At 33.6% G+C, this 17,125-nt stretch overlaps 1 protein-coding gene across 1 annotated transcript in view; it reads right to left on the bottom strand.

Annotated features, from left to right (window-relative positions):
* Positions 1–17,125, bottom strand: part of HFM1 (HFM1, ATP dependent DNA helicase homolog) — a 109,941-nt gene that overhangs the window by 40,496 nt on the left and 52,320 nt on the right. Inside the window, exons 21-29 of the mRNA XM_027536541.1 lie at positions 16,255–16,361; positions 16,114–16,161; positions 9,955–10,052; positions 9,739–9,867; positions 3,786–3,871; positions 3,403–3,486; positions 3,121–3,278; positions 1,663–1,766; positions 1,062–1,208 (exon numbers count right to left, since the gene is read on the bottom strand). Of these exons, the coding sequence (XP_027392342.1) occupies positions 1,062–1,208; positions 1,663–1,766; positions 3,121–3,278; positions 3,403–3,486; positions 3,786–3,871; positions 9,739–9,867; positions 9,955–10,052; positions 16,114–16,161; positions 16,255–16,361 (961 nt within the window). The remainder of the gene's footprint in view (positions 1–1,061; positions 1,209–1,662; positions 1,767–3,120; positions 3,279–3,402; positions 3,487–3,785; positions 3,872–9,738; positions 9,868–9,954; positions 10,053–16,113; positions 16,162–16,254; positions 16,362–17,125) is intronic.

Genomic DNA, 17,125 nt, shown 5'->3' with positions numbered 1-17,125 from the left:
AAAAATCTCAAAAACAGAATGGAGAAAATGCAAGAATCAATTAACAAAGACATAGAAGAATTAAAGAATAAACATACAGAGACAAATACTACAATTACTGAAATTAAATACTCTAGATGGAATCAATAGCAGAATACCTGAAGCAGAAGAATGAATCAGTGAGCTGGAAGATAAAATGATGGAAATAACTTCTGAAGAGCAGAATAAAGCAAAAAGAATGAAAAGAACTGAGGATAGTCTCGGAGACTTCTGGGACAATATCAAATGCACCACTATTCGAATTATAGGGGTCCCAGAAGAAGAAGAGAAAAAGAAAGGGTATGAGAAAATTTTGAAGAGATTATAGTTGAAAATTTCCCCAACGTGGAAAAGAAAATAATCAGTCAAGTCCAAGAGGGGCAAAGAGTCCCATATAGGATAAAACCAAGGACAAACATGCTAAGACACATACCAATCAAACTAACAAAGATAGAATAGTAAAAGCAGCAAGGGAAAAGCAACAAGTAACATACAAGGGAAACCCCATACATTTAACAGCTGATCTTCCAACAGAAACTCTGCAGGCCAGAGGGAATGGCAGGATATATTTAAAGAACTGAAAGGGAAAAACCTACAACCAAGATTACTGTACCCGGCAAGGATCTCATTCAAAACTGATGGAGAAATAAAAAATCACCCCAATTTGACAAATACTAACTATAAGAATTCCTACTATATATTATTAATGCAATTATTAGAAAGCCTAAACATCTAATGCTGAGAGGGATTGTGGGCAGGAGGAGAAGGGGACGACAGAGGATGAGATGGCTGGATGGCATCACTGACTCGATGGACGTGAGTCTGAGTGAACTCCGGGAGTTGGTGATGGACAGGGAGGCCTGGCGTGCTGCAATTCATGGGGTCGCAAAGAGTCGGACACAACTGAGCGACTGAACTGAACTGAACTGAAACATCTAATTCCAGAGTATCCACAATCTAAATGAAGCAATACTATACTGATGATACCATCCCCAGCCTTATATTTGCTTTAATGCAAAACAGGAATAAACACAGCTATTTACCTTTTTTGGGGCCTGCTACAGTAGATCTATCTGAATGTTCAGAATGGGAAATCTCTGTTTCTGATTTTTTTTGTATAATTATTTGATTTCCAAATCTCTTCGGTCCTGAGTAAAAGACTGTAAATTTGCGCTGTATATCAAGTCCAACTGGAAAAAGAAAAAAAAGCATACAAATGCTTAAGTCATATATATTCATGCATGAGACCATTTATTTATTTTTATACCTCTTATATTTTATACTTTGTTGAACTAAAAAGTCTAACAAGTTCAGGAAATAAAAATGTTTTAAAGAAACTTTAGAAAAGTATAACAAGTGAAAAAGTACACATCTTTCATAAAAATAAAAATCAATGCTCCTACAATAATTGAAATTTACCTTAAAAAAGAAAATGTCTATAAATGAACAGACGAAAATTTAATTTTATTATCCTAGTCTACATTATCTTTACATACCCAAATACATGAAACTTCCTTTAAAATTATTCATTTTACTTAAATTATTTTTATACAATATCACTTATGTTTTCTGTTTACATAAAGGAAATTTTTAAGTGCTATCATATTTTTTACATTCATGTATTCATTATTTCAATGAACTTACCATATTCTGAACTAATTAGATTTATGCTAAGATTTTCAGATTTAAGAGCTCTCCTCACATCAAACTTTTTAGCCCAATTTCCAGCTTTTAGCAAAACAGAATCCCTGAAAAAAGCAATGTGTCATTTAAATTGTGATCTTGAATGTTAAATGAAATAATAAATTAATTGTCAAGGGCTAACTGATACTAAGGTATATCGCATCTGGTAGTAAACTTAAGTCAGTTTCTGAAAACTACTTTCCCCAAGTTCTTTGGATAGGGAAAATGGAATTTCAATGGAGCTACCATTTCCATAATTTACTTAACTATATGTTCACCCAACAGCTGGTTCTAAGTTGCACACAATCACTTCAAGCCCACCTGTACATATAGTTGTTCTTGATAACCTATGATCTTGCCCTTAAATCACTACCACTTTTAAATGGCTATACATAAGTTACATGGATTTGTGAGAACTTTGAGTATTTTTTAAATGATATGAAATAGTTTGTACCTAATAACATCATATCACCAGCAGTCAATTCTGTGATTGAACTTATTTTAGCCTTCTATAGTCAAAGTCATTAGATTTACTTGTCACAGAGAATAAAGATTTATATAATTATATATTCTCTGTAAGTGTATTAAGGCTAGTTGCAGGAGAGTAATTATCAGTGAAAAGCATATCTCTTTAGGATCCTTGCATGGGGTGTTTTAGGAAAGTATCTTCCAGTACACTGGCAACAGTTAGTAGATTCCCATTTCAGTTAGTACCATCCTGAACTCATAGGTATATTATATGCTTAGGAGCATAGACTCTGGACTCAGAATGCTGGGCTTCGAATCTAGTTTTTGCTATAGACTACCTACATAATGATTAAACAGTTCAATACCTGGAACTTACTAAGTGCTCAAAAAGTATTAGTTGCAGCTACAACTATTATCCTCAGAATTTGCTTATGACACCCCTGGGAGAAAATATATAAGAGTATCAGAAAAAAGGCTGAAGTGAAAATTATAGAATGATATGCTACAGAACAAAATATAAGGCAAGGTATCTCCTTCATCTATTGGATCTGGTTGCCTGGATCCTATAGTGGCTCTAGCAGTTAAATTTTAATACAGAAATAGAAAACATATTTTGAAGATTGCACTCAAAGAGTAATAAGGTCATGAATTATAGGAGAAAAGCAACAAAATAAGAAAGTTCAGCAATACTGAATTAGAGCTACTCCTAAAGGTCACCTATTACTTGTTTCAAACCAATGACTTTATACTTCGTTAATTTGAGTACTAAATAATCTAAAACAGACCTAATATTAATACCTTCTTTAATAGACAATTTCCTATGTCCCATTATAGAATCAGGAAAATGTAATTTAATTGACCCCACCATTATTTTACTACTCTTTTCTTCAGCAGAATTTTTCTTTTATAATACATGCTTTAAAATAAAATAAACAGAAATTTCATACTTACATAATTTTGTGCTTAAAAACCAGTTGATTATCTGCATCACCTATGATCAAGGTGACATAGTGAGAATTTGATGCTGTTCTTTTAGTTTGTAGCTGTTCAAAGTTTCTTAATATAACAGTCACTAATATTTCTGCCATGGTATCACTATATCTTGTAATCTTTAAAAAAGGATAGGCACAAAATGTGTTAAAAATAACCTTACTACTTATACTCAGTTCCAAATCAGCTATGGGTAGCTTTATTCCTGAAAATCAAAACATATGAAAAATAGAAAATATTTACCTGTTCCACTTCAAGTTCATATTTTGGTAGATACATCACTGTTTCTTTTATCTGAGTTCCAAAAGGGGGATGTCTATTTAAAATCTAAAACAACATACTTATATCATTATATTCTTACTATAACACTAAAAACTCTTTTAGTAAAATATCTTTTAGAGTTAATAGTTTTAATACACTTATTACCCAAAATTTTAAATTAAAAATATATAATGACTCTGATGGGGAAAATCATTTTTTTAGTAGAAATAAAGATATAAATGTCAGGCATTTTAATGACTATGATAGGGAAAATCATTTTTTTAGTAGAAATAAAGATATAAATGTCAGGCTTTGAAATGTATACAGAATTCAAGTAACATTAGGAATAATTAAATATTAAATACCAGCTCAAGTTCCCTTGCATCTGTTTCTTCTATTTTTTTAAAGGAAGTCAAACCTGCATTTACCATAGCATTTGATAATGTTATACCTGTGGAAAATTAATCAAACAGTAGTTTTTAAACAATACGTTTTAAACTAAATCTACACTTAAATATTTAACATCTACATTACTATAAAATCTGAGAGCAGACTAATGATTTTTAAAGTTTTAAAAAGATAGTCTCAATTGGATTGATTGGTCTGTGACATTATTTGGTTGTTCATATTTATTTTTTCAAACTCAAATAGAACACGCATATGCTTTATAAAATAAAGAGGAATTCTTTGATTCACGTGATGTCTCAACCCCTTAGTTTTACCTTATGTCATCCATAGAGCAAGTACCAAGAAACATTTATGGTTATACTCGTGTTTTTTTTTTTTTAAAGGCAACATGATTCAGGGATGGAATATTACTTTATGAAGCTATGGCTCTCTGAGCATTTGTCTTAGAAATTGAGTTCTCTCTCTGTTGCTGTACTAATTTAGATAATTTTACTCTTCTGCCTAAAATTTCCAATGTCTTTCCATTGCATTTAGAATAAAGTGGCAATTTAAAACTCTCTTACCTAGTGACTTGACCACAGCCTACCTCTCCAATTTAATTTCTTGCCATTCCCCTCTTGCTGACTATACTGCAGCCACATCAACTTTAATTTTGCTCCTTAAACAGAAAGAACTCTTAAACACAAAGAGCTCTTCTGCCTTTGTACATTTTCTCTTTCTTCATGCATTTAAGAAACTGTAATTTTTAATTCTTATACTCACATGAATGAATTTAGCCAAATCCTCAAATAGAAAATATTGTCAGAAGTATAAATTTCCAAAGTAGTACAAGCTTGTTTAAGGAACATATATTACTGGGCAGGGTATGATACTCCTTTCTTTACTCAAAGCTGACTATTTTTGAGAATTTCTCTTACTCATTCCTAAGACACAACTCCTAGTATTCTTAATTCCTTAATTTTAATTTCAATTTTCCCTTAAAACCTTTCCTGAGTTTTAATTTTTAGCTGATAAACACTGTTGAAAATCAACTTGTATTCATTATTTTTTCCTGATGCTCAATTTACTTTTTTGTTTGGATTCTCTCACTTCTCTATTGCATGAATTTTGCTGGGCAATATTTGTTTCTTTCTGTTCAGCTGTACTGAGGAAGTGTGAAAAACATGTTTGTGTTCAACAATTTGGAAGGGATAGAATGCAACTGATGCCCAGACTGACAATATTCTAGAAAGTCAGAAAGACTGACTTCTTCAAATATAGTGAAATTTTATTAATAATCATTTTTATGGATAATTCATACTTTAATCATTTTGCTCCTGGTGAGCATTTAAGATTCAGTTCAGTTCGGTCGCTCAGTCGTGTCCGACTCTTTTCGACCCCATGAATCGCAGCACACCAGGCCTCCCTGTCCATCACCAGCTCCCGGAGTTCACTCAGACTCACGTCCATCGAGTCAGTGATGCCATCCAGCCATCTCATCCTCTGTCGTCCCCTTCTCCTCCTGCCCCCAATCCCTCCCAGCATCAGAATCCTTTCCAATGAGTCAACTCTTCGCATGAGGTGGCCAAAGTACTGGAGTTTCAGCTTTAGCATCATTCCTTCCAAAGAAATCCCAGGGCTGATCTTCAGAATGGACTGGTTGGACTCCTTGCAGTCCAAGGGACTCTCAAGAGTCTTCTCCAACACCACAGTTCAAAGGCATCAATTCTTCAGCGCTCAGCCTTCTTCACAGTCCAACTCTCACATCCATACATGACCACAGGAAAAACCATAGCCTTGACTAGACGGATCTTTGTTGGCAAAGTAATGTCTCTGCTTTTGAATATGCTATCTAGGTTGGTCATAACTTTCCTTCCAAGGAGTAAGTGTCTTTTAATTTCATGGCTGCAGTCACCATCTGCATTGATTTTGGAGCCCCAAAAAATAAAGTCTGCCACTGTTTCCACTGTTGCCCCATCTATTTCCCATGAAGTGATGGAACCAGATGCCATGATCATTTAAGATTATGCAATGGTAAATAATTTGTACCTTTGTACAAATTTATATTTGTACCTTTGTGGAAATATTTCTATAAATTTAACTGTTAGTGAAACAGCTGTTTTAAAAAGATTGTGCAATTTAATTGACACCGTTAGACTTAAGCTCCAACCAACACTGCATGAGCATGTTCATAACCTTATTTTATCTCCCCACAAGACTTTAGTTTTTGCTCATTTGGTGAGTGAATATTTTTTCATTTTTACAATTTTATTGACTGAATATAACTGATTTACAATAAACTTGACATGTGATTTCATGTGTTTGTGTATGAAAAACTATCACTATAACCAAGCTAATAAACAACACTATTGCCTCTAAAAGTTTTCTTGTGCCCCTTTGTAATTTGTCCTGCCCTTCCCACACTGTCCCTAAGCAACCACTGATCTGCTTTCTATTACTATTCTATTTTCTAGTCTTTCATTTAAATGTAATTAGTCTGGCTTCTTCTACTCTGTATGATTATATTGTAAGATTCATCCATGTTGTTATTTGTGTCAACATTCATGCCTTTTTATTGCTGAGTATATATATTCATACCATGGGATATAACACTAATTTCCATTTGCCTGTTCATGGATATTTAGGCTGTTTTCAAATGTCTTTGTTACTAGAATTGTGTGTCTACATGGTTTTATTTCTCTTGGATACCTAACCATGACAGGACCACGTGGCATGGTAGGTTTATGCTGAACTTTTAAAGAAATAATCAAATGGTTTTTCAAAGTGGTTTTAACATTTTACATTTCCACAGTGAGAGTTCCAGTTGAACCATATTTTCTCCAGCACTCTGTCAATTTTTAATTGTGTACTATGTGTACTGTATAATTTTAAGTGTGCTAAATTAAATTAATAAATTTAATAAAATTTTGATAAATATAATTAAATTAACAAATTTAATTTTAATTGTGTGGATGTGTATTGGTATCACATTGTCATTTTAATTTGCATTTCTCTTATGACTAATGATGTTGAACATCTTCTCAGGTACTTATTTGCCATTCACACATCTTCTTTGATTATGTTTGTTTCAATCTTTTGCCCACTGTTTTATTCAGTGGTTTGTTTTATTATATATTCTAAGTACAAGTCCTCCATAACATATATGTTCTGCAGATATTTTCTTACAGTCTGGTGGCTTATTTTCTCTTCTTCCTCCTCCTTCTTTAACAGTATTTTATGAAAAGCAAAGTTTTAAGTTTTGATTAAATCCACTTTTTTTCTTTTATAGTTTGTGCTTTTGCACTGTATCTAAGATATCTCTGCCAAATCTAAGATCACTTGTTGCCTCTGAAGATGGAGGAAAAGGGCTATGATCAAGGAATCAAGTATTCTCTAGAAGTTGAAGGCAGGAAAATGGATTCACCCCTAAGGAAAACAGCCTTGCCAAACCTTGATTTTATCCTAGTGAGACCCACATCAGAAATCTATAGAACTTTAAAGATAATAAATTTCTGGTGCTTTAAGTCACAAAGTTTGTGGTAATTTGTTATAATGGCAGTAGAAAACTAATAAAGCATAGTTTTTCTAATTTTAGCTTCTGATTTTTTCTTACTAGTATGTAGAAATAAAATTAATTTTTACACATTGACCTTGTATCCTTCAACCATGCTGAACCTCTCCTACCTTCCATGGAATTTTCTACACAGATGACCATCTGATCATGTATTAATAAAAACATGTATACTTCTTTCTTTTCTAAACTGTACCCTTTTTATTTCTTTTTCTTGGCTGATTGTACTGGTTAGAACCTCTAGTATAATGTTTACTGGAATTAGTAACAGTGGGCATCCTTATTTCATTCCTGATCTTAGAGGTAAAGCATTCAGTCTTTCACTATTAAATATAATGTTAGCTATAGGTTTTTCATAGATGTTCTTCATCAGTTTGAGAAATTTCCTTCCTTTTTAAATTTGTTGAGAGTTTTATTAGAAATGGATTTTGCATCTTGTCAAATTTTTTAACATTACTGAGATGACCATCTGGTATTTTTTAGTTTGTTAATATGATAAATTACACTGATTGACATCAAGTGGTAAACTCATCTTGTATTGCTGGAATAAACCACATTTGGCCATGATATGTTCCCCCTTTTATTTATCACTGGTCCAAGTTGTTAAAATTTTATAAAGAATTAATTCATTTATATTACTAAGAGCTACTGGTCTGTCCTTTTCTTGAATGTCTTCATTAGGTTTTGATAACAAGGCAATGCTGGCCTCATAGAATGAGTTGGGAACTATCACCCCCCACCCTTTAAATTTTCTGAAAAAGTGTTTAGAATTAATACTGCTTCTTATTTAAATGTTCAGTAGAATTCACCAGTGTAGCCTTCTATGCATGGGGTTTTCTTTGTAAGTTTTAAACCAGAAATTTATTTAATAAATATATCCTACTCATGCTGTTTCTTCTTGAGTGGACTCTGTCAATTTGTGTTTTCAAAGAATTTTCCCATTTCATCAAAGTTGAGGAATTTAATGATATAAGGTGTTTTATAACATTTTCTTTCTATCATTTTGTTATCTATAAGATCTATAGTTATATCTCACATTTTTGTTATTGGAAATTTGTATCTTTTCTCTTTATTTCTTGATCAGTCTGACTACAGTATTAATGATTTTAAAATAATCATGTTTCTGTTTCATTTATATTTTTGTTTTTAATTTATTTATGTTCTTTCAAAATTATTTCTTATTTTCTGCCCACTTTGGGCTTAATTTGCTCTTTTTCTCATAACATGGAAACTGAAATCACTGTTTTGAGACCTTTCTACTTTTCTAAGATAAGTGTTTTAGTGCTATAATATTATTAACCATTTACCTAAGTTCAAATTTTTCTGAAAGTTGTGATTTCCTAAATGTTGTATGTAACCTCCTCCCTAATTCAGAAATCTTGTATTTGTGGAGTGGGTGTGGCATTTGCTTTGCCACCACTTATATACTGACAGGAAGGTGAGCCATTAATCAAGAAACTTTCTACTTTGATCTTACTTACATGATCCAATCTCCACCTTCACCCCAGCTCCCAGGACTGGTCAGCTCCTGACTGATTTCCCTCACTGATCTCAAACGTCAAGGAAATACAAAGTAGTACTTCCTCACAAAATAGTTAGAGATCTTTGTTCTAAGGAATAATCAGAGAACCCTTAGCAACCCATTATCTAAAATTTTAATGTCCCCAAGATGCATATAAAGTTATACAGTTAATAAGACTATCAGTCATGAAAAAACAACTGTCTTTTTGGAGTCCTAGCTATCTAAGAAGGAGTAGGGTCACAAAGCCAGACACCAAACTGGAAAATTCCAAAGTGTTTGAGGCATATCCCAGTCTTTGTAAATAGCACCCTCTAGAGTTTTTCAGTTCGTGTTCTGAGCTAGATCCCAACAGGAAATAAATTTGTCTACAGAATTTTATAGTATCTCTATGAAAATCAGTACTAACATTGAAATGTTACTGAAAAAAGAGGAAAAGATACAAATAAGTGGCATAATTTTTTGTAATGAATTAGGAATGACCAGGACTGCTAGCTCTGTACCTTGTCATTGAGATCAAAACCAAATAGTCATAAAAGTAGAAGAAAGAACACAATATAGTTACCTAATTACTAAAACAAAATTTCACTCTTGGTTTCAAAACAATTTTTAAAATAAGAGTATTCATTTTTGTTAGATTTCCAAATTGATTTCAAATGAATTCTTTAAGCAGAAGAAAATGAAAATCAGATTTTCAAGAGAAGGAAAGTACAGTAACTTACTTAGGCCCATAGGCACACTTTTCCTTAAAGGTCTACCATCATAGAACAATTTTCCTAACAGTGAAAAACAAAAATAAATTGCAGACATTGATACACTGCCTACCTGTACCATTACCTACCAATTTTTTCCAGCTGTTTGGATACATGTGGAGAGTTTTCCCAAAGTTTACATCTAAAACATTTAGCTAAAATCAAACTGTTCAATAATACCGCAAACTTTTCTTGAGTAGCCACAAAATCTGATAACCCTAAAAAAAAAAAAAAGTTTCCAGTATTAAATCTAGTATACTATTTTACTGGGGAAATACTGAAAATCTAATAAGCCTATAACATACATCTTGTAATTCGTGAGCCATTTCTGAAAATCTTTGCGGTATCTTGCGTCAAAGCAAAGTCTTGTACGGGAATGCATCCTAGCTGAGCCTGAATAAGACTGGGGAAAGAAGAAATTTCATTATTTCTTTTTAAAAGTTACTATCTCACAATATTTGACACAGTGGCTGAAGTCTGTCTTCTTAAAATTCCTCTCTGCCTTGATTTCTGTGACATTATACAGCTCTGTATCTTTTATCATTATTGTTGCAAGTCATTGTTGACTTCTCTTCCCAACCTCTCAGTCAGTTCTTATTTCTCTACTCTTCTTTACTCACTCAACCTCTCTTTTTCTCAAAAAAAAAATCTCATTTCTTCTCAAGACTTTCATTATAATCTCTAGACTGATAAATTTCAAGTGATCACAGGGCACTTGCACTTAGACTGTTTTTTCTTTCCACCTCAATACATCTAAAATTGTTTCCATATTCTTCTCCAATGCAGCTCTGTCTTTGAACTTTACTATATATAAGTATTATAGAAAACAACACAATTTATATAATCAACAAATATTTATTAAGTGCCTGCTGATTTATAAAGCATCCTGTTAGGTGCTGAAGATTCTGTTCAACATTTGAAGGTTGGTAGCTTATTAGTCAGAGAAGGCAATGGCACCCCACTCCAGTACTCTTGCCTGGAAAATCCCATGGACAGAGGAGCCTGCTAGGCTGCAGTCCATGGGGTCGCTAAGAGTCAGACACGACTGAGCGACTTCACTTTCACTTTTCACTTTCCTGCATTGGAGAAGGAAATGGCGACCCACTCCAGTGTTCTTGCCTGGTGAATCCCAGGGATGGGGGAGCCTGGTGGGCTGCAGTCTATGGGGTTGCACAGAGTCGGACACAACTGAAGCGATGCAGCAGCAGCTTATTAGTTGATTATTAGAAACAAGCAGTTGCTTGGCTATAAAAATTTGAGTGGTGGTAAGAGGGGAGAAAAGGAGTTATTATCTATTGTAACTACTGTATCTCAGGTCTTTGCTACCTCTTTTATCTGTTTACTTATCTAACCAGGCCTTGATATGCAAATCCCCCTAAGATTCTAACTAAAATCATTAGACTCGTATGTTCTGGGGGGGGATCTCTTATAAGATCAAAAACTGGTATACAAAGACAAAGGGTAGAATAGTTATATTTCATGGCTTGCTTTTAGTAAACAATATATGAAAATAGAAAGAAGCAACTAACTCACATCTCAGAATGGATGTATATAGCTGAAACTATAGACTAATTGGGGCTTCCCTGGTGGTTCAGTAGTAAAAAAGGACTTGTCTGCCAATGCAGGAGACATGGATTTGATCACTGGGTCAGGAAGATCTTCTGGAGAAGGAAATGGTAACCCACTCCAGTATTCCTGCCTCAGAAATCTCATGGACAGAGAAGCCTAGCAGGCTACAGTCCATGGAGTTGCAAAAGAGTCAGACAGGACTAAACAACAACATAACAGGTTAATTATTTTTTGGCTACAATATATGCTTCTGAAAATTATTTTGTTACATCTATTTAGAAATGGTTATACACCCCAGTGTTCATAGCAGCATTATTTACAATCCCCAAACAGAAGCAACCTAAGAGTCATCAATAGACGGATGGATACAGTCCATGGAGTTGCAAAGAGCTGGACATGACTGAGCGACTAAGAACAGCACAGCATGCTAAGTCAAATAATTCAGACAGAGAAAGACAATTATTATATAATATCACTTTTATGTGGTATCTAAAAAATACAACAAATTAGTGAATAAAGCAAAAAAAAAAAAAAAAAAGAAACAGATTCATGGATCCAAAGAACAAACTGGTGATTACCAGTGGGGAGAGAGATGGGGGCAGGGCAATATAAGGGTAGGAGGAATATAGAATTATTATGGCATTATACGAAATCATGTGTGTGAAACTTCTGAAAATTGTAAAGCACTGGCAGGAAAGCTATGACAAACCTAGACAGTGTGTTAAAAAGCAAAGATATCACTTTGCTGACAAAGATCCATATAGTCAAAGCTATGGACATGGAAGCAACCTAGATGTCCATTGGCAGATGAATGGATAAGAAAGTTGTGGTACATATACACAATGGAATATTACTCAGCGATTAAAAAGAACACATTTGAATCAGTTCTAATGAGATGGATGAAACTGGAGCCTATTATACAGAGTGAAGTAAGAAAGAAAAGCACAAAGAGAGTATATTAATGCATATATATGGAATTTAGAAAGATGGTAACGATGACTCTATATGCAAGATGGCAAAAGAGACACAGATGTAAGGAACAGACTTTTGGACTCTGTGGGAGAAGGCGGGGGTGAGATAATTTGAGAGAATGGCACTGAAACATGTATATTATCATATGTGAAAGAGATTGCCAGTCCAGGTTTGATGCATGAGACAGGGTGCTCAGGGCTGGTGCACTGGGATGACCCTGAGGGATGAGATGGGGAGGGAGGTGGGAGGGAGGCTCAGGATGGGGAACACATGTACACCCATGTCCGATTCATATCAATGTATGGCAAAAATCACTACAATATTGTAAAGTAATGAGCCTCCAATTAAAAAAAATTAAAGAAGAAATATAAAACCTAAATGATGAGTTATAAAATATCACAGAAAGATCTGAGTAGATGGCTAGAGATATCATACTTTTAGATTTCAGTACCGAGAAAGAAGAATTCTTCCACAAACTAATCTATAAAACCAATTTCAAAAGGCCTTTTCCTAGATCTTGACAAACTGATTCTAAAGTTCATAGGGAGGAAAAATGCAGGAATATTCAAAATGTTTTTTAAAGAACAGTAAGAATGGACTTGCCTTACCAGATAACAAAACATGCAATAAAATGGTAGTAAGTAAAGCAATGTAGTATTGTCATAGCAACAAAATAAACAGACTAACAGGAAGTGTCCAGAATCACACCCTTAGGAATTTAGTTTATGTGAAGATGGCATTCCAAATCAATCAGCAAAGAGAGAAAGACAACATATTTATTAAACACTCCTGACTGTCTTTCAGGGATGAAATATAATTAAATTCTTATCACACATAAAAATTAACTCCAAACCTATGAGAAGCCTTTAGATAAAAATCAAATGATTTTAAAGTATTAGAAGAGATGATAGGAAAAGTCCTATGATCTTAGGATATGTGGCAGACTGCTTTATCTACGTAACACTCATTTTCTATTTCCATCTTAATAGCAGAATCCTAATTTTAATAAAGGCACAGTAACAACAAGACATTTCTCTGTCTCCTTTGCACTTGGCTCTAGCCATGTACTCAGTGTGAAAGTGTGGGAAAGCAAGGCAGAAAGACAGGAATACAGATTTGAAAATTTTTTAATATAATTTTTCACTCATTAGATTAACAAAACTTCAAAGATACAAAACAAGTATTGGGAGGATGTATGGAATCATTCTTTTTACACTGTGGATGACAACTGTAAATAAGAGAAGCTTTTTGAATGCAATTTGCATTAAATATTAAATCTTCTCATGTATATCCTTTCACCTGGAAATTCTTGAAAAATATGGCATAAATATAAAGAAGTTCATTTCAGCCTTATTTGTAATAGCAAAAATTTATAAGCCATCTAACTCTTCATCAATAAAGGAATGGTTAAAAATTACAGTATGTTCATACTATAGAATACATTGCTGTTAAAATATACATTGGTATTAAAATAAATGAGATTAACATGTGTAGGTACTGATATAGAATCTTCATATCACAAGAGCAATAATTACAGTAAGATCTTTTTATATACAGACATAACATGTCTATTAGCACATATTAAATATATATGTACTAAATAAATAGAAAGGAAATTGGAATGACCCACAGAAAACTACTGATAATAGTTACTTCTGGGGGTCAAAGGAGACCTGATTTTTTGCTTTATAAATTTTAATTTTGAATCTTTAAAAATGAATCTATGCATTATTTATTATAAAGGTGATTTATATAAGAATTATATAAGAAGAAACAAATATGAAAAGAAATCACTGATTTGGAAACACATCCTATAAGTTCATTGACAAATACCAAAGGAAACAGAGCTAATCCTGAAGAAGATAGACCTCAGAATTATGAAAAATTAAAAAACAGTGATAAAGGGCAGAAAGTTGAAGGATAAAATTTTAAAATTAAGAGGATTAACACCTGGCTGTAAAAGAACTGATCTGATATTCAGCAAAGTAATAAGAATATGAGAGAGACATGAAAGTGGTAAATATTAGCCTTCATTACCCACCAAAAGACTGTACATTTTAGATTAAGAAAATGCCTCCCAGACAGTCACTCTTCCTAGTCAAGTAGTGACATAAGGTGGAAAATTACAAAAGGAAGCTAATTTATGATACATATGTGAGCATGTGTGCCAAGTTGCTTCAGTTGTGTCGACTCTTTGCAACCCTATGGACTGTAGCCCTCCAGGCTCCTTTGTCCATGGGACTCTCCAGCCAAGAATACTGGAGTGGGCTGCCATGCCCTCCTTCAGGAGATCTTCTTGACCCTCAGGAATTGAACCCGGTCTCTTACATCTCCTGCACTGGCAGGTGGGTTCTTTACTACGTGCGCCACCTGGGAAGCCCTATGATACATATAGAAATAATTAGAAAGTCATGAATTTTAAGAATCTGATAGTCCTAATCAAAAGAATGCATGATCCAATCTAAGGCAAGGTGTAAGTGAAAGCATTAAAATTGCAAATATAGTGTTCCCAACAAGATGCTTGTGCAAAAATACCTTGATTTAATTTGACTCAGTAGTTAATGCAACAGGGTATATTGAGAAATCCATTGTGACACTCAAGAGACCTAGATTCTAATTCTACAGCTGTCCTCAGTATAGCACCATAACCTCAAGCAAGTCAGAACTTACCTAGGCATCACTTACTTCATTTGTAAAATGAGAGGATTTGGGTACATGATCTCTAAGTTCTGTATGATCTCTAGGGATATTTAAATTTCTAGAGAAATATGGCTAAAAAACAGAACACTAACTTCTGCCCTCCAAGCTATAGATCTGCCTGAGGAATAAGTATACAACAGTGAGAAGTTTGTTTCTGAGATGTCAAGGTATTTGGGAGATAAAGTTTAATAAGACTTTAGGAAGTATCCTAGAGAAAGAGTGACTTCCTTTAGCTAAGGAGACAAAAGGAAATTCTTTGGCCAACTGGTTTTATTGAGCCCCATGAAAAAAAATCATTTTTACTTGAACTCACGTGATCTAAATCAAGTTGATTAACACTAAGATATAGCTACTTAGAAAACCAAGCACTTGGCATCTAGAAAAAGTATCATTGCCTGTGTGACTGCAAACCCAGTAAAGTCATTAAAAGCTACAATGTAATTTTAGTTTACTCTTCCAATTACTCTCCTCTATACAGACTTCCCATTGCTGGCATAACAGTCACCCCATTATCACATATGCATTCCTTCACTCAGGTTATTTCTTTTAATATGTCTTTCCAAGGCAATGGCACCCCACTCCAGTACTCTTGCCTGGAAAATCCCATGGACGGGGGAGCCTGGTGGGCTGCAGTCCATGGGGTCACTAAGAGTCAGACACGACTGAGCGACTTCACTTTCACTTTTCACTTTCATACATTGGAGAAGGAAATGGCAACCCACTCCAGTGTTCTTGCCTGGAGAATCCCAGGGACGGGGGAGCCTGGTGGGCTGCCGTCTCTGGGGTCACACAGAGTCGGACACGACTGAAGCGACTTAGCAGCAGCAGCAGCAGAATATCATTAATGTTCTACAGACACTTACTATATGTGTTTTCATACCGTCAATTATTTTTATACACATGGTTCTCATTCAAGCCAACTTGAAAGTTCTTGTAGATGAGAAGCACATCTTCTTTCTATTGTCTACCATGCCTCAACAGATCACACTCTCAGTGTTTGTTGATTTAAAAATTCACAAGTTATCTTTTTAAATTAAAGACTTGGGAGTTTGGAGAAATTAATTTTACATCTGCATGCTGACTCCTCATTCTTATGTAAATGTTCTTTCTTTGTATTAAGGAAACAAATTTAAAATGTTTTAAACTTATAAAATACCTTCATAAATATGAATCATGGACAAGTAATCAATATTTTAAGACATTTAACAATTAATTTTCTTTACCAATTTACTTTCATTTCTCTTGTTTTAATCCTTCCTTCCATTGGAAATCTGGAAATAAACAAGGCAAACTTTTATTATTATTACTTATTGTAGCTGAATGAAACCTTTTTAAAAATTATTTAAAACATTTAATTTCTGTACCTGATAGTTGTCCGATTTGGATCTTTGTTCAAAGTATTCAATGCTTTCTTTTCATTTATTCTTAATTGTACATCTAGAAATTCCTTGCAGCTGGCTATCATTGTGACCTATAAAATTTCAGCATTTGTTCATTTGGTTATGTCCATTCTTTACTTCTTTTCTCTCATTTATTTTTCTGTACTTATTTATTTTTAATGCTGCTTTGGGACATCACATTTAGCACATTTTGCCTCTTTAAGGATTCATTCATTCACTGACAAATATTTACAAACACCTGTTATATATGCCAGACACTCTGCTACACACTGGCTCTATACCAATAAGATTGTAAAGATTAACAAGATGAAATTTAAAATATTCAGCCTAGCATGTACCATATGATAAGCACTTAATAAATGAAGATTTCATTACTACCACTATTACTACTGTTATATTATTGTTCAGGCTTCTATAGTTTGCAAATGGTTATACTTACTGAGGATAATTTTTTAATGAAAAAGAATGATGTTGGTATAAAGAAATTTGTATTCAAGAACCTACCTAATTCTCCCAGATGATTTTGAGCAAAGCACTCTGCTTTGAGTTCTCACACCTGTAAAATGAAACTAGCACCTTTTCTAATTCTAATTCTCTTTTACACTTACAGAACTCAAAATCAGATGGGTTAATGTTAACTCTTGATTTCTTCTCAGTTAAGAATAATATTCAACACAACACTGTAAATCAACTATACTTCAATAAAAAGTAAATTAGAAGAGTATTTACATGAAAATACAAGCCTTCTACTCATCAACTTTTGTACAATTTTTAGTATCAATATAATGATCTTATTGCAATAATCAACTTAGATATTTTAAATAGTTTAAATTTG

The sequence above is a fragment of the Bos indicus x Bos taurus genome, chromosome 3, assembly GCF_003369695.1.
Source record: "Bos indicus x Bos taurus breed Angus x Brahman F1 hybrid chromosome 3, Bos_hybrid_MaternalHap_v2.0, whole genome shotgun sequence".
Lineage (NCBI taxonomy): Eukaryota > Metazoa > Chordata > Mammalia > Artiodactyla > Bovidae > Bos > Bos indicus x Bos taurus.
The sequence above is the reverse complement of the archived record's forward strand: the minus strand, read 5'-3'. Positions and strand labels throughout refer to the sequence as shown.